Genomic DNA, 18895 nt, shown 5'->3' on the forward strand with positions numbered 1-18895 from the left:
ATATATGAGTTAAAATACGTACAAAAGAAATTTTTAAAAAAAAGTGAGAAAGAAAACGTATATGTAATTAATTATAAGTCCAATATTTTAATCTGTAGAAAAACACGTTTTTCGGCAATTGCGTACGAGTGCCCAATAAAAAAATGAAAAATATTTTTGGGGAAGATTTTTCAAATCAAAAACTTTTCATGTATTGAATGAAGATCAAGATCTGGAAAATGGTCTGAAACGATTCCAATCTGTTTTCTGTATGCTGCAGACAACGTAATGTTTAATTTGTTTTTTTATATTTTGAAATTCTGCCATAGCTAAACGCTTCCAGTGAGATGGTATGGCTTCTTTTCGAAATCGTCAGTAGCGGAGTGAAAGAGATGAACTGTGACACTAAATGGTTAGATGTTATCAAAAAATTATTCAGTGCAAATCGTCCAGGAAATGTTCATTCTGAATGACATCTTTCATGCCATAGGACAACTTTAAATATATCTTATCTTTCTATTTGATAAATATTCTGTCTTAAATATATATACTTAAATTATCAAACTGGAAATATCCATTCGTTTGGAAACAAATCATTTAGAAATTTAGCCAAGATGATGAGTTATATATATTCACACATAAACACATATTGGCCTATGTGTTCTAGCAGGTTCTTGTTTTTGAAAGGAGTTCCAGAGAAATAATAAATCAGAATATCAATAAATTAAACACAGTAGGATTCAGTTTTTTTATTTTTTACTAATATTGTAAAAATGAGGATAACTAGTTATAAGAAACAGATAGATTACCAGCAATTAGTTATGGAAGCAATATAAAAACTCTTTCATTGAACACAAGAAATGTACAAATCTATAAAAATTTTCAAAATTAGTATGCAATAGTTTTGACAAATAAACATTTCTAAACTTTTAACTATGCGATCATTTTGTGGGCAAGGTTGTTAAATTTGAGTCTGCCCATTTAAAGATTTAGTTACAAAAGTTAATCCAATGCCTTCTTAGATAGAGAATAATACTAATTATATTCATTGATTACCAAAATTATTCATTTAACCCTAGTTGATTTGGTATTCTAGACTAGTTTTGAAAGAAATTTCAGTTTTAAATGTTAATCTTATCTATTCCATAAACCTGATGAAAATGTCTTTTTTAATACGCTAAGAAATTGTCAGTGGTTCAACCCAAATTTCTTTATTTTCTTCAGATTTATTAATTGTTTAATCCTTAAAACTGTACCTAGTGTTATTTACTATTAGCAAACTACAACAGACAGAAGTAGACTTCCTTGTGAACGAATATAGAGAAATTAAAAGTTGTGAAATTAAAGATTACTTGTTCCTAATGTTTGTTGTAAATCAAAATCATTTATTTTCAAGCATCCTGGGTCACAAACTCTTAGTGATTCTATTTCTTTCTTTTTTTAAATTTACATAAATAAATCTACATATATTATTAAATTTTAATATTTTTAGCTTTTAATTTAGTGAGTAATTAAATTAAATATTAAAACATTACTCCTATAAGCTATTTATAAATTTAGTAACTCTGCAATCAAATACAGCTGCAATGAAAAGCACATCCTGTAGGAATAAATACCATGTAATTAGCTATTCATAATAAAATAATACAATTAAGTATATAAGCTAACCATAATAGAAAATAATAATAAATATTTTTCATATCAAATATATAATTAATAAAGGAATGAAGAATAAGAAATTATTTGTTTTAAATAAATATTTATTTAAACAATAACTAAGTCTGAAGTCTCCCAATATTCAAGTTTGTAAATTTATTGGAATCAAGAACTACACTAATTCAAATTTGTGATTTTTTTTTTTGTTAGGAAAAAAATTCAAATCAGCTAAACATGTTTTTAAAATATTTTCTTCAGTTTTCATTTTTGGATTTGGAAAGGTACGGTCATTTCCCTTTTATTAGTACGCAATATCTTCTCATAATATTATTAGACAAAAGCATATATAAACAATTTTAGTTTTAAATAATGAAAATAATCCATCAATCTTGTATGAGTCTGACCCAACTTTATGATTTTAAGGATACATTATACTTTTTTACTTAGAAAATAAATTTTGACAAGTTAAAAAAATTTAAAGTTTCAGATAATAAAAATGTTTCACAGCATTTCCTCTGTTGTTCGATTTTTGTTTCATAAAAGCTCAATTATTTATTATAAGAAAAAAGTTTAATGAAGAGGTGTTAATTTTAAAATGATTCAATTTACAGAAATCTATCTGAACTTACAATTACTTATCTTCTTTACGTTTTGCTGTTTGTAAAAACAGGTCAAAAAAAATTTTTTTTTTTTAAATAGTCCAATCACATTTTAGTATATATTTGCTTATATTTATACACATCTTCACTTCTTTATGAAGACCAAAGAGAGTAAATATGTCGGACAGTTTAATATTTGTTTGTTGCATTTTTCTTACTGCTGCCTTTTATTTTTTTGTAAGTGACACATAAAGAAAATTCAGTTTTCAATATTTTATGATTTTTGTTCTATTATACTTATGTTTAATTTTGTTTTATCATTTCTTTTCAATGTATTTCATTATATTTCAATCTAATTCGAAATTGTAAAGAATTTTGCAATATTATTTTAATAAATTGGAAGATTATTGATTGACCGTGTGTAAAGATGAAAGGAATATGGTCTGGGTGCGGTCAAAAAAAAAAAAAAAACCTCAAATAGTAGAAATATACTATTTTAATGAGCCAACGTTTCGCCCCACGTTGCAGGGCTTCTTCAGGGCTATTTTGGCGGCAGTCAAAACTAAAAATGAATAATAAATGTATAATGCTTTATGTATGGAGCATCTATACCTGAATAAATCTAGGGGTCTTATACAGGACTATTGTCTGAAGGAAAGGGAGGACAAAAATGCTTGCTTTAACATAATTTCATTAAAAAAATATGAGAAAAAAATGTTTAAAGTGTATATTACTGATCAAAAAAATTAAAATAAAATAGGCAAAAATGTATATTTTTTAAAAAATATTTTGTTTTATATAATTATTTAGTAAAGATTTATTTCAATAACACAAAAAACCGTATTACAAAGTCTAGGAAAGAGATAATTTTATTTTTTCCTAGACAGTTCTAACAAAATGTAATAAAAATAAAACATGAGTGATGCCAAACTAGAAATCATTATGTTTATGATTTTGTAGGATTAAAATGATGTTATATAACCTGCCAGTTATTAGAATTAATTTATGGTTTACAATTTAAACCAAATAGCTATTCTCTTTTTTTTAAAAAAAAAGAAATAGTAACTGCTTGACTTACTGTTTTTATATTGTGTCTATCTGCTGAGGTACATATATATATATTTACATGCACAAGTTTCAGATGAATTTCTTATCAATGAAAAGTAAAATAAGAAGAAGTAAGTCATAAAAGTATTTTCAAAAATTTAAAAGTAATGGGTAATGAAAATTAGTTAAAAAAATTAAACAATGAAAAAAAAACTGAAGCTTTTATGTTTATTTATTAACTTTAAAATGCTGAAAAATCAAGTTGAATACACAATCATTAAATAATATTATGGCAATATAAGAAAGATAGCCTCATTAATAACATGATTAACATTATTCTCCATTCAGTAGAAGGAAAACTCTCTAGATTTAAACTCAATACCTAATTAAACAATAAATTGGTTAAATTAATTTTTTGTGACATTTAAAAAATAATTAGTTTTGTCTTTGTCTGTTACTACATTTCATTATTTTGCTTTAATAGTGACAGGACCAACAAAAAAAAGTATTCTTTTATTTTGTATTTTAAACCATTGACTTCCAGGCAAGTTATTGAATTTCCATATCACTGATTTGCTTGAATAGTGGCACATTTGAGAAGAGAAAAAATGTTTTATTTTGTATTCGACAAATTCTATAGATTTTACCATAGATTTTGTTTGCTTTATGGCAATCCTTACAGCTTATGAGGGGCTGCTTATGGGCAGTGTATGAAGACCACTCTTGAAAAAGAAACCTCTGTCCAAAGTGCGGTCTCTAGAATATGTCCATTATAAGATAAAACCAAAACTTTTTTTTGTCAGATGTGCCACTATCAATGTAAAGCAGCAATATAAGTAATTTTTACCAGCAACCTATTTTTGTAGATTACACCCTCCAAGTACCAACCACACCCCACCATTGCTTAACTCTGGTGATTAGACGAAACATGGTTTGTTTAACATGGTATAGCCATTGTCCCTATTATTGTAATAATTATATTAGCCATTGTAATAACTAGCTATATTATTGAAAAATATAAAAAATAATAATTGTTATGTATTAAGGTTCAAAATATACACATATACCTTGACCAGTTTAAAGAATTCAATTTTTTTATTTCTTTAGGGAGCATAGACAGGGCTTTTTGCCCAGGTGTAAGCGAAAAATCAAAAGAAACATTCACAGAAAACGGAAGAGAAACCGATAGTAGAATACCAGAAGAATCAAATTATTATGGTAAACCAATATATTTATATATAGACATATATATACATTCATGCAAATACACACACAAACATACAGGTAAGCAGATAGTAGAACATTAATTCTTCACATATAGTTTTGTATACAAGTTCAATAATTATTCAAGCTTAAACATATTGAAGCTAGGATGTAGTAAAAAACAAATTTATGTTGAATGACTAATGTGAGTTTTTAAAACAAAGATCCAAATAGCTGAAGTCTAGCTAAACAACATCATTTACTTTTACTCATTTTCTACATTGTTGGATAAATGAGTTTGATATATGGATATCTTGTGTATTTGTCAAAAATGTCTTGGTCTGAATAGATGAGTCATTTTCATAATGATAAATGATTAACTAAATCAAAATAGAAATGTTGTCTAGACCTGTTGGTCTGAAATTAATCACTCATACAACTAATGAATAAATGATAATGTTTAAATATAAATGGAATACTGTTGTTTAATGGTAAATCAAGAAATAATTTAAACAATTTTCATATGGATTCATGGAGTCATATAAAAGTTAACGGAATTTGTCTGATATTTTAAATAAAATTGAATTTTTCATCTTCTTGGAGAAAAAGAAAATGAAATATTTTAACAAAAAATTATTATTTTTCTGTTCCTATGAAAATTTGTATTTATTGGTTTCTTGAGGTCCCAAAACCAAAAATCAACTTTGTTCCTACCTAGAATACAACAAACCATCCATATATTATCGTTATGGATTGCTATCAGGAGAGATTGGGCACTCTTGGCTATTTCTAATTTTGCTGTCGTGTCTCAGCTGTTCTGTTAAATAATGTTGTTTTCCTTTAGTTAATTATTGTAATTAATATTTATCCAATTTTTATAACAACTTTTATAGCATTGAGTGGTGGTTAATTATTTTAAACTAACAAAATTTTGAAAATTCAGCAATTAAGCATAATCAATGTGGATAAATTCTAGCTTATATTAAAGACCATCCAATTTAACATGGATATTAGAGTTTTGTCAAAATCATTTCCTTTTAATTGATATTATCAAAAAGAGTGCTTTAATGTTCTATGGTTATACCAGCCTGAAATTAACGATTTCGGTGTGGTAAAACGTTTCAGTTTTGAGCGAAGTTATTTGGATTCAGTGGAACTTAAAACAAGTATGTCTATCAGAAACTTGTATTCAAAATGTTTGATGATTGCAATACTTTCCCATATTACATACGTAAGTCATAGTAACAAAAAAAGGCAAGAAAAACAGCTTAAATTTATGCTAAGGATATTTAATTGCTTATTATGTTATTTAAGTTCATGTTAAAACCATAACTACTTCTTTAATACTTTATTGGTGCATTCAGAATAACATTTTGGACTACTCATCTATTTTCTAGTCCAAGCCAGAAATTAGGCCATGTGCAGACTACCCCACTTCAGACTTGACAAAGTGTTTTAAAAGTAACTTACTTAAAAGTTCATTTGGAGGCACTTTTGTAGTACATTTTTCTGTAAGTATCTTTCAACTGACACTCAAAAACCAGGAAAGACAAACATTAGAACAGTTCACACATAAGTTCTCAAAAAATAAATGTTGCCAGAACCTCATATGACCCGCCTCCAAGATTCTCGCAGAACACCTGTTATAATCCATCTACAATTTATTACACATTAAATTAATTTTAATATTACAAATGTATGTATCAATTCCTTATAAGGTTTACTTTATAAATTTAAGTTTGCCAATATTGTGTATGATCAATAATAATAATAATATATTTTAAGGTAATCCAAATTGTTATTAATATTTTTACGGATTTACATAGTCAAGGATTTCATCTAATTTTAAAAATTTGTTATTTTCAATTTTCCTTTGTTTCTCTGTAATATATATCATTATTATAGTAATATCATTTAGCAGAATGTATTTTTTCCTTAAACATGTTTTAATTTATCTATTTCTTTCAGAATTTATTTGAAGACAGAGTAAAAGAAACTAGGTAAATTAAAATTTTTTTAAAGGCAATATGAGTAAAAAATGACAAAATAATAATAACATAAATTATAGGAGAACCAAAAAAAATTTACAAAAACAATTTTTTATAGCTGTAAAAAATCTGTGTTATAAAAGGTTCATACATATTAATATGAAGTAAGATAAATATTAATAATAATTTGGCTGCATATTTTATAACATGTATTAAAATGTATCATAACTGAGGAGTTTGTGAAAAGAACAATTTAATCACTATTCTCTAGTTTCTATTTAGAAAGAGAAGTACTACAGTTGTGATATTATCATATTGTAGCTTACAATTATCTTATTTTACATTTTAGATAACCTTTGTTTCTTAATTTTTTTTGTACCTTTTAATAATTTTTTTTTAAAACAACTAAATGAATTAACAAGTTAATTTTTATAGGAAAGAATGATTTATGTCCAACAATTTTCAAGATTTTTAAAGATATTTTTAACTACTATAGTTTCGTACTTTGATTAAACTAAAACATTAAAATTCAATTTTATCTATTTTAATGTTTTGTGACTAAAATCATTCTTCCTATGTAATCTTCAATTATTGATCATACACAATATTAATAAATGAAAACTTATGTAATAAATAAGATTTAAAGAGTTTATATAAGGTTGATAATATGTAATTAGTTTTAATATGTGATAAGTTGTTGATCGACTAGATCAGCAATTCCTAAAGTGGGTCAAGCATATGCTAGGAGTGCCACAAGTGAATGCCTCTTTCTCAGAATATTTAAAAAAAAAGAAATAAAAAACATTAAAATTAAAATAGAAAATATACATTGTTTCTAGCATCTACTTTGCACTATTTTTCTTCTTTTCCTACATATTCAACCGCTCCGAGAATAACTGTGTCAAAAATTTTTATTTGACAGGGGTGCCACTAAAATGTTAATGTATAAAAAGCCCAAAAAGGATGCCATGGCAAAAAAAGTTTGAAAACTGCTGGACCAGATAAAGGACGGATAGTCTGAAATGTTGTAAATGCACCAATAAAGGAATAAAGAAGTATTAAGGATTTTTCCTTAAATTGAAATACTGTACAAACAAGTAATTTATTTTTAAAAATCTATATGACTATAGTACAATAATGACTTTAGGTGAAGAAGAAATGAAGATGACTCGAATTGTTGGAGTAGCTTTAGAAAGAGGTGATATGGGTCTAGGAATAACTCTCAGATCAGGTCCTCCAAATCAGGCCGGCTATCGACCACTTGTCATAACAAAAATCAAACAAAATGGACCAGCTGACCGGTATGTTTAATTGTATTTTCTTAATTAATAATAATAATATAAATTTGGATTTATATAGAATAGGTATTGTTGCTATAATTTAATTTTAAACCATTTATAAATGAATACTTAGTTCATTCATCCATATGTTAAATCATACTACAACAGGAGAGGTTTGACTGCAATTCACAGGCTGCTGTGGGCACTGATGAAGAAAACAAAAGTACTGACAAGAAAATATATGTCTTACGTTTGACCCAATTGACATGGTTTCAGGTTTGTTGCATAAGAGCCTTCATTGGGAATTAAGAACTGATTCATTCCTAGTAACAGTCAAATTAAGTCTTAAAGAATTTTTTTATTTTAAAAACTTTTTTGTTAACTTTTTCAGTTATAACTTTGTAAGAGGGAGCACTTCATTTATTTATTAAGTTATTTTAAACTTATAGTGTGTATTATTTATTACACTACATTTTCTTAGTTTATTATGTTACTACAAAAGTTTTTTTTTATTTATTCATTTCTGACATTAAATTATCCATTTTAATTAGTATTCGGCTCTGATGTAAACAATGCATATCTCACTAACTGATCTTCTATTTGTTCATTTATACCAAATCTCATCTAAAATGTCAAATAAAAAATTGTCATTCACAGTCTTTTGTGGTACTACAAGAAAAAAGGACTAAGTGTCAAGGAAAGTTTTGCTCTTAAAAGTGAAAAATGAGGTCTATCATAGCACAGCAGTATTTTGGTTCAGGATGTTCAATTTCGGAAACAACAGCCTTCAAGATGAGGTTACTCTTTAGAGCTGTATGATTTGGAATTACTGGATTAGGTACTTTTGTGACTACTCAATGATAATATTTTTGAAACAGGAGTTTTAAATGTATCGTAAGCTACCATAAAAAAAAATTAATGTCTGGAATGTTTGATGTAGATCCTCTTGGCTTGTCAAACATCCAAGTTCAATCTGGAAAAGCTTGTTTCAAAATCTAAAAGATGATTGAATTCGGAAAAGCACTGTAAGAGCAATGAAAAAGAAATCTTGTGAACTGAAAACAGTGGGTAGCAAAAGGTAGAGAGGCTGAAACACGAGGTCCAACAAGATCAATTTGCAAAAAAATTACACTTTGTGTTTGGTGAAATAATTCACACTTTGAACTGGTTTCAGGTGCTAAGTTTTGCTGTGAATAACTCAAAGATTTAAGTGAAGTTTTAAAGAGGTCCCTAGCTTTGGTAAATCAGAATAAACCAATATTTAAGGAAGACCGATGTTCAATGTTTGACAAAGAAAAATTCCCAGAGTATAATATTTTTCAATGACACCTTTTTTTAAATAAAAAACAATGAGGATGTCAATTCAGAATATTTATGTGTATATTTTAAACTGAAATTTAAATAAAACTTATTTTTAAGGCTTTTGTAATGATCAAGTATTACTGAAATGTATTTATTTGTTACTGTAATTTAAGAAGGAGATATGTCATGGTAAAGAAAAGAAAACATTGAGAATATTAAAAACGTTTTATTAATTAATTAAATAGAAAATAGAACCGTACCATGTTCTTTTCAGGTAGAATTTTTTGTAAACACTCCCTCACCAATCATTAAAAGGTCTCAGAAAATCACATTTAGCCTTCTTCAGGAAAGTGTGAAGTTCTTATTTCTTCGGTAATAACATACCATCTATTTCTTTTTAGTAGGTCCAATAAACCAAATTTCATCTTTATAAACTAATCAGATGGAATTCTCATATAAGACTGAAGTGACTATATAATTTGTTTAAACATCCTCAACAAATAATTTTCATTTATGTTCATCTACAATATTAATTAATTTATCTGTAAAATAATGCACTGTTTCCTCAACATTTAATAGTTGAAATTCTGGTGATCTAACAAAATAAGAGAACTGCATATTTGTCTTGAAACGTTTAGACCATTTACAATAACTTTGCTTATTTCATGTTTCAGAGATGGGACAATCAAAGTTGGAGACAGATTATTAGGAATTGATGGACAAAGATTAACTGGTTTGACTCTATCAGAAGCAGAAAGATTACTTGTAGCTCCTAATGGAGGACGTCCTGTTTGGTTGAGTGTTGAGTATGACATTTCAATTATGACTGCTATGAGAGCAGCTGGTCCTTTGCTTGTAGAAATAGAATCACCGTCTGGAAAAACTGATCTTGGTCTCACACTTATGGATTCCATTTCCGGAGTTATAGTATCAAGCGTAAGGACTGCCAGCATAGCAGAAAGGTCAGTGTGCATCTTTGTAATCTTTAAGAAATTATTTTTCTTTATTGAATTAGAACCAGGAGTACTATTCACTGTGGTGTTATGATGAAGAATTTTACTTTATTAGACAAGATGAAATTTTTTTATTTTTATTTTTTAAATTTTATTCGTACTCACACTTATGGATTCCATTTCCGGAGTTATAGTATCAAGCGTAAGGACTACCAGCAAAGCAGAAAGGTCAATGTGCATCTTTGTAATCTTTAAGAAATTATTTTTCTTTATCGAATTAGAACCAGGAGTACTATTGACTGTGGTGTTATGATGAAGAATTTTACTTTATTATGTACTTAAGAAATACATCACTCATTTCCTGACGTGGTTTTCATAGGGTGGGTCCGTCACTTCCACGGATCCGTCACGCCAAGATGAAATTAAAATTTTAAAAAACCAACAAACAGAAAATTTTTTTTTCAAAAGCCAACATTTAAGTTAATTCAATAACTGAAGCCTATTACAAAATGGTGGAGGAATGAATAAAAAAGCCCATCCCAGAGGTTCAGCAAGCAAATGTCACTTTCTAAAAATATTTTCAATAAATTGTTTTTAATAAAAATAGGAAATATACAGTCCATATCAACATTTATTATGTACTGTTTTTTCTTGTTTTCCTACACACTCAACCACTCTAAGGTTAATTGTGGAGACATTTTTCTAATTTTTTAGCTTAACAAGGGTGCTACAAAAGTTTTTAGTTTAAAAAGGGTGCTACAAAAGTTTTTAGCTTAACAAGGGTGCTACAAAAGTTTTTAGCTTAACAAGGGTGCTACAAAAGTTTTTAACCCAATAAGGGTGCCTGAAAATGTTTTTAGCCCCAAAAGGGTGCCATGAAGACAAAAGTTTGGGAATCACCCTATGCAACACCAAGATTACTATGAACAACTACTTTTATAAATCATAAAGCTGCAAATGAAAAAATCAAGATTTTTAATTTTTTTATATTTCACTGTATTTAAGAGAAATACAGCTTATTTCTTATTGTTATTTTTCGTTTTCAATTTATAATAAAGCTATAATTTCAGATGTGGTGCTGTTCTACCAGGAGACCAAATTTTAGCTGTAAATGAATACAGAATAGAAAATTTAAAAATTTCTGCAGCTAGAGTAATGCAAATATTAGCTAATACAGAGTGTAAACTATACCAAATAGAAATTCTTCCTGTTGCTGCTGTTAGCTTAGGTAAATAATTGTCTGGTAAATATATTAGTATAAAATAAATTTCCAAGTATTAATCATTTATTAAAGGATATAAAATAAGAATTTGGGCTTTATACTTTATAAAACCTTTTTTAAGACATAAAACTAAAGAAATTACATTTTTTTTTTTTTTTTTTTTTAAGGAGATGTAGATATTCAACTCAACTCTTCAATGAATAGTGTTTCACAAGAGTGTCATGACTTCAATGACAATTTAGACAACTTCCATTATAACCATTTAGGAAAGCAAATTTTAGAAGGTAGGTAATTATAGTAAGTACAGATTTTAGTTTTACTAGTAACTAGTTTAGTTTTGGTAAAAGTCATCATAAAAAATAATCAGCAGTTTTAAAATATCTTTATTTATTGTTTTTTCTGTTTATTTAAAATGTTAGGAAACATATTCAACGACCATTGAAAAAAAAAAAATTACCTGTAAACAAGACATTTTCATACAGAAGTGTGCTTAATATTTTAAGATCAAATTTCTTCTTCTCTTTCAGTGTGCCTTATGTTATTGGGACGGTACCAGATCTCTTGATCTCTGATGAGATACCTTAATTTTTACTTATTTCCTGGGTACTTTTTCTATTCCTTCTATATTATTGGGTCATGTATCTATTGGCTCTACCTCCATATTTTTAATAAGAATTACATGGTATTACTTCCAACTTGCATGTATAAACAACTAAAGATGAATCTTTTCTATAGTCCTGATACAGTCACCTAAAGAAACTTCAGAAGCACTAACCTGGTTTTGTGTCTACTTTGTCAATTATTATATTTATTGTATCCATCAGCAAACAGATGAAAGCCAATGAAGCTCGAAGTTTATGCTGCAAACTCTTTATTTCAAAAACAGTTTTTAGTATACAGGAACAGAATTTGAGATCAAATAGTTCAATAATTTCTGATATGCAAAACTTGTGACCACTTTAGAAAATTCTAAATGTAAATATTAAGTGTTCTCCTTGAGGCTTTTTGAATTATTAAATTCTCCTATGATTTTCGAAATTTCCATATGTAGCACTAATTTAAAATTGCCTTTTAATCCAAGCTAAATGGTCCAATTTCACCCAAAATCTGTATATGACATTTCCCAATGTGAATTTCCAATCTTTTTTTTGCCTTCCAAATTCTTACGGTTATTAGAATCTTAGGTCAGATATCCATTTGAAATTAATGGAAAGTTGATGAAATACTTATTTATTCTAGACTTTTCTCTAATATTTGTAGTAGAGAAAATTTTTCATCAATAACTGAAAGATTCTGTCATAAAAACCACACTGATAATCACCAATGGTCCTTGATGCAATCTATGATTCTACTAATTAGGATTGATGTAAATATTTTCACATTCAGATTCATTTTTATTAAAAATTGTACTTTGGAAATTCCAGCCTCCTCCCAGGTCTTGACTAGTTTATTAGGAACATTGGTAGTAAATAAGATAAAATGTTTAGATAATTAATTTTTTTTTTAAAGCTTTCTAATTACAGCATGCTTAAAGAAATTATTAAACACCATTACTAAAAAAAGAAACAACCTGAATTTTGAATGAATTTAAAATATTTTAATTATTAATCTATCAAAAGATTTCCCAAAAATATTCTTTCGCAGTATTTTAATTTTATATTTATCCATTGGTTAATTACATTCTTGATATTTATTTTTTGAGCCATATTCAAATAGTTTAATAAAAATTTGTTTTGTTACAATAGACTTCTCTTTTTATGTCATGGTACTCTTCTTTATTGATTTCAGATGATAGTCCAGAACTTAAAATAGAGTCTGGCATAGTAACACTCAACACAACTCCTGGAACTGGTTTTGGATTGATTTTCAGATCAGCGCCTTCCAAAAAAGGTGCAGTTATCTGTTATATCGAACCGCATGGAATAGCTGACAGGTAGTTATAAATTGTATAAAAAAAAGTATGAATTAAATGAAAATCGAAAACATACACATGAAATATTGAAATAATAAAAATGAATTTCATATTTTCATACAAAATTAGTGACAGTTACAAAAATTCAGTTGGATGTTGAAATAAATTTGAATATCAAATACTTGGCAACAGACTATTTTCTGTAAGGATTAGCAATTATAAAGGTACTGATTTCGACATAACAATCAGAGGTTAATACTAAACATCAGAGCCTTTGCACATTTTTTTTTGTAATTACAATAGTTGATCAAAACTTTATAATTGTAATTTATTTTCAATACAATTTTAGTCCAATAAAAGACTGGAAACTGACACAATTTTGGAATGAATGGATGTTTTGACCATTTTAAGTTTATAGAATATTTCCTATTTGGAGTTATTGTAACTTAAATAACATTAAATTTAATTATAAGGGAGATTTTATGGGAGATTTATGGGAAAAGTTCACCTATTTAAAAAATAAAATGACAAAAACGTTTCTTCAAAAACTAAAAATCATTTTGGGTTTTAAAAGAAACATAAAAAAAGTACTACAGGAAAAACTAGGAATAAGAGGCTATTTTTAACATGATTCCTAGTTCTGGCTAATCTTACAATGCAGTTGGATTTAAGTAAATTATTTTTTCAAACACTGCTCTACTTGGTATTAGTATATGTTTTATAGGTAAGATAAGCCTGCCTCTTATCATGGGATTTTGGGGATAGGATGGGAAGGGAAGATTCTCTGCAATTATATTTTGTGTGATTGTCACCTAGAGAGTTTGTATTAAAGAGCTCTTAGAAAATGAGTGAGAGAAAATTAAATTTATTAAGAATACTCTAAATCAGTGGTTATTGATTAAGCTAATTTAACATTGCATTATATTGGTGTTAATTACTTATTTTCATAGTTTAAAAGGTACCCTCAGAAGTCCAGACTATCTGATAATATGACAATGCCCAGTGATTGTCTGATTGTCAAGATAGGACTATATACAATCTACATTTATATTTGTTGATAAATGGTATACTATTTTTTATTCCTCCTATATAGAATGGACCAGAACCATTTAGGTCCACCCAGATTGTTAGAATCTTTTGAGTTTTCTATATTCTTAATAAAATAAAACAGTGAATAATTACTCTTAATCATAGAATCAAGAAGTCAGTGGAATGCTTCTTATATACTTCTTAATTGACAAAATAAATAGCCACTAAAGGGTTAAAATTTGTTTAATGGAAATCAATGAACATGTAATTGATTAATAACCCCTTCCGTTTAGTGAAAATGTTCTTTCCTAATAATTCACTGGGTTATAAATTAAAATGGATTAAAAAATGTCAGATTATCAAAATATACTGTACTCTTTTTGTTTGTAAGTTAAACATGCTCAATTTTATTTTGCTTTGGGGTCCTACACAAAAAACAATAAAAATAAGTCTTTGTAGCTACCTCATATTATATATGAATAACAACCTTTATAGTGGCTATTAAATTTGTTTATAATAATTTTTGTTTAATGATTGCAGTGTTTCATTAACTCATTCACTACATATTATCTTTTAATGTAATATACAAATATAAAATACTTCTTATCTGTTTTTTGATGGATTTTTTTCTGATTTTGGAAATTTTAGAAGTGGAGTGTTACAAATTGGAGATAGAATTCAAACTATAAATGGAAAATCAGCAGATAAATATGAAAGACTAGAAGATATTGCAAAACTGACAGTAGTAATTACAATTCAGTTTGATGTTGAAGTACATTCCTGCTCTGAGGGGCCATTTTCTGTAACAATTACCAGATCTGAAGGTTCTGGTTTCGGAATTACAATTAGCGGTTAGTATCACACATTAGAGCTTATGCTTCTTTAATTTTGCGATTATAAAGCAATGTTGATCTCATAGTACAATTTTTAAATTAATAGATTTTCTAGCCATTTTGTATCTATAGAATATTTCTGACTTGTTCAAGGTACAGGAGAATATAGAAAAGGCGTTGTAATTTCACATATAAAGTGGGGTTCAGTTGCCCATAGATGTGGAAGACTGTCTGTTGGAGATCAACTCCTAGGAATCAATGGAACAGATATTAGGGGTGATCTGTCGACTGCTCTGGAAATTTTCAAATGTTCACAAACAACTGTGACATTTATTGTGAACAGAAGTAAGATCACTGTATACTTCTTACAATCTCTATCAATTGTTTCTTTTTCTTTTAGCTCCAATAAAGTAATCTAACAAAGTAAGTCTATTTTATCTATCTATTTCAAACTTAATAATATCTATTTTGCTCATTTATCAATTAGCCATAGGCCTAAGCAATTTTTGAAACATCACTCGGAGAAGCTACATGTGAGAGAATAGGCCGTCTGTAGCTAAGGGAGTTGAGCAGTTGCCTTTAACAAACTCAGAACTGCAGCAGGGGTGGTTCGAATCCGTCCAGGGGAAGGGGGATTGACTTTTATTTAGTGGTAATCCCATGTAATGACAACTTTACCCTCTCACCATTGTTAGAATAGGGTGGTAACTTATATATAATTCCCCTCCTCTGCATATGTCAGAAATGACCAGGAAGTGGGTAATAAAAAAAAAAGCTACATGAGAGAAGAACCACTGTGGTGGTGTAAAACACATTCAACCTTGATCTCTGGGTTTACATGCCAGAATCTATCCTTAAAAAAGTGGAGCACTCCAATGTAGAAGTTGCTGAAGTTTTGACGAAGTTCAATGTTGCAACACTGCCACAGCTACTCTGCAGCCCTGACCTAGCTCCGACTTTTTTTTTGTTTCTGCAAATTAAGAGAGACCTGAAAGGGGAGCAAGTCGACAAAATTTCAGCAGCAGCTTTGACGCGGTCCCTTAAAAACCTTCTCCGCAAAGAGTTCCATGGAGCCTAAGAATAAAAAAAAATGTTGGTAGCAGTGAGAAGATGGCCAAAGGTCATATTTCAAAGACTGTTCAAAAATGTTAAATACATTTTTGCTTCTAAGATCAGTCTTGAAACTCTGTGAAAACAGTTGATAAAGTTAAAAATGCAGACTAGGTTTATGTTTTTATTATTGACCATTATATCAACAGCCGCATTTGATTGACAGAGCATTTCTGATTCCCATATTGAATCAATGAGACAGTAAGTCTTTAATAAATCTCTATGTAAAAAGTTAGTAAGTCCTGATTTAAGATAAATAAAAAATCAAAGTTGTCAACTCTAGTTCATTTTTCTTTAGTTCAACTGATGAGAAAATGTGTCACTATAGAATATTATATTCCTATAATAATAACTTTTTTAGTGTAATTTCAGTCTTAGTTAAATCTAATAGGAGTTTTTTTACTTCTTCATTGTTGTTAACTTAATATTCAAGGTTATTATTAGGTTGTAAAAAATGTTCTATCTGAATTTTGGAAACATTTTATTCATATTACATAATACATTATATCCACAAAGTATTATCCATACTAGGCTATAACCTTCAACCAATGTTTGGACAGCCTGTCAATCCATAATGCAAAAAAATTGAATTTGTTTAACTGAAGAAAATTTTACTGCTGACTTTAAATCTTTGCGTGTTTTAAAATTCTTTCCTCTTACAAAATTCTAGTCACTGAAAAAAGTGGTTATTTGGTGGAACTAAATCTGGTGAATAAGGAGGGTAGAGGACTTTCTAATCTTGAATTAAGATTTTTTTTGGGTCACTTGGGATATATTAAGTCTTGCACATTGTCATGACAAAATAAAGTCTTTCTGGTTCACTAAGGCAGGACATTAAACCTGTAATTCATCAAATAATCTAATTTCTTTTTATTATTAATCAATACACAGATTGTTTCATTAGATTTTGACAGTTAAATTTAAACAGCAAACAATGCCTCATGTGTTCCTTTATGAATTTCATGTTGAGTACTAAATTACTGTTAAAGATAATTTTGTCCTGTAAAGAGAATTTTATTCTCAAAAATGAAGGCAACTAACTAGTCCATACGATTTGAAAATAAATATAAGACAGGAAACAAATTACTTTATATTGCCTGTATTATTATCGGACAGAATTTATTTAAAATTAAAATATTGAATTAACTGTTGATCGTGATTACTAAATACACAGAATACTAGCATCTATTATTCTAGTACCTATTATGGTCGTTTCTTTGAATTAATTGAAACCCAAATTATTTTGCTTGGATAAAAACTATGTTTATGATTTTTTTTTAGCACATCTTCCACTCTGCATTTAGCTTTTTCTTGAGCACCCTCTAACTATTCAGAATTATAAAAGAAAATAAATATGATATAAAATGGATATCAGGACAACTTAGACACATATAATGAAGAAGCTAATATTTTTGGAGTGTAAACAATATTTCTATTAATAATATTTTAGAAATAAACATGAAAATATCATGTAATTACTGAATGTTGGTAAGGTTAATATATACAAAAATACGTTTTGAAAACCTAGAATTCTAAAATTAACAAATTTTTTCAGCAAGTTCGGATTTGGGTTATTCAAGTCCTGGGCTTCCATCAGTTGATTCTGCCGTAGAATCATGGGATAGCAGTGACATTCCTAACGTACAAAACGGCAAGTTACTATCTAATCTACAAAGCTAACAAAATTAATTTCACTCATTTTATAAAGCAAGATTTCTCAGAATTTTTTGTGTAACCTTTAAATGGAAGAATTAATAATGAAAATTCTGTAGATCTTTAAATATCTTGTTTATCCTTAATATGATACCATAAATATTATATGCTATATTTAAAAAAAAAATTAACATTTTAAAATTTGAGACTTCTGTTGATGAATTAAAAACCATTTATTGTTATCTAGATCAAAAGACAGAAGGTCAAGAGCCTCTAGCATTTGTTCATCTTCCTTCAAAATAAGTTGTTACACGTAGTTCTTGTTTTTTTCCCCCACATAACTTAAATAAATGTGTGTACAAGGCTAATAATTTGGTGGCGGTTTTGTAATGAATAATATTAATTTCTTTGACATATTTCTGCTTTTCTTAAATGGTGGCACATCTAAAAAAAAGTTGTTTTTTTCCATTTAGTGTTTGAGGGTGTTATATAGATTGTAATGTAGACTGGAGTGAATTTGTAATAACTATAACAGCTTTAGGAAAGTCTGTAAAACAACATCAGTTTAGAAAGTAACCAGTCTATGGTACTATCTTTAGGATACATCCAATTCTACATAAAAACAGAAAATTTTGTTTGTAAGATGTGACACTATACGAGAAAAGCAGCAATATGAACAATTTATATAGATTTTTTATTTTATAAAAACTTTTTATCAACTCTTCTTAAACTTAATTAATTTTATTAATGATAATTATAAATAGTAAATTAAAAAATATATTCAATCAATGTTTTTTTAGACTTTCAAAGACAGGAATTCAGGGACACGTGGAGAACTGGTACTAATGAAAGTACAAACAGCTTCACCTCTCAGCATTCAGGTATATTACCTTCTCTCTCATGTTCCTCATTATAATCCAATTCTTCAGGGTAATAAAAATCATAATCTTCCAATATAGCATTCTTTATGTTACTATAATTAATGATTTATTTTATTGATTGTTTGAGAGTGGTTTATTTTATTATTAATACAAACACACTTGATCTAAATTTATTCTCAACATTTATTTCTAAAAACTCTACAACGTTTAGGCCCTCAGGCCATTTTCAAGGAGACAACCTTAAATAC

General features: G+C 28.0%; 1 protein-coding gene across 5 annotated transcripts in view; it reads left to right on the plus strand.

Annotated features, from left to right (window-relative positions):
* The window catches only part of LOC106689089 (Glutamate receptor interacting protein), a 55465-nt gene that overhangs the window by 27093 nt on the left and 9477 nt on the right, over positions 1–18895 (plus strand). For 2 of the 5 annotated variants that reach the window (XM_014433866.3, XM_024360244.2), the window contains exons 2-11: positions 4389–4499; positions 7620–7773; positions 9729–10016; positions 11078–11235; positions 11397–11513; positions 13018–13162; positions 14819–15021; positions 15157–15348; positions 17669–17764; positions 18567–18647. In XM_014433866.3, coding sequence (XP_014289352.1) covers positions 4389–4499; positions 7620–7773; positions 9729–10016; positions 11078–11235; positions 11397–11513; positions 13018–13162; positions 14819–15021; positions 15157–15348; positions 17669–17764; positions 18567–18647 — 1545 coding nt within the window. Of the gene's footprint in view, positions 1–3273; positions 3413–4388; positions 4500–7619; positions 7774–9728; positions 10017–11077; positions 11236–11396; positions 11514–13017; positions 13163–14818; positions 15022–15156; positions 15349–17668; positions 17765–18566; positions 18648–18895 lie in introns of those variants that run through there. The other 3 variants (XM_014433869.3, XM_014433867.3, XM_014433870.3) reach the window with 3 other exon arrangements.

This window comes from Halyomorpha halys, unplaced genomic scaffold, assembly GCF_000696795.3.
Source record: "Halyomorpha halys isolate HHAL.00 unplaced genomic scaffold, Hhal_1.1 Scaffold1277.1, whole genome shotgun sequence".
NCBI lineage: Eukaryota > Metazoa > Arthropoda > Insecta > Hemiptera > Pentatomidae > Halyomorpha > Halyomorpha halys.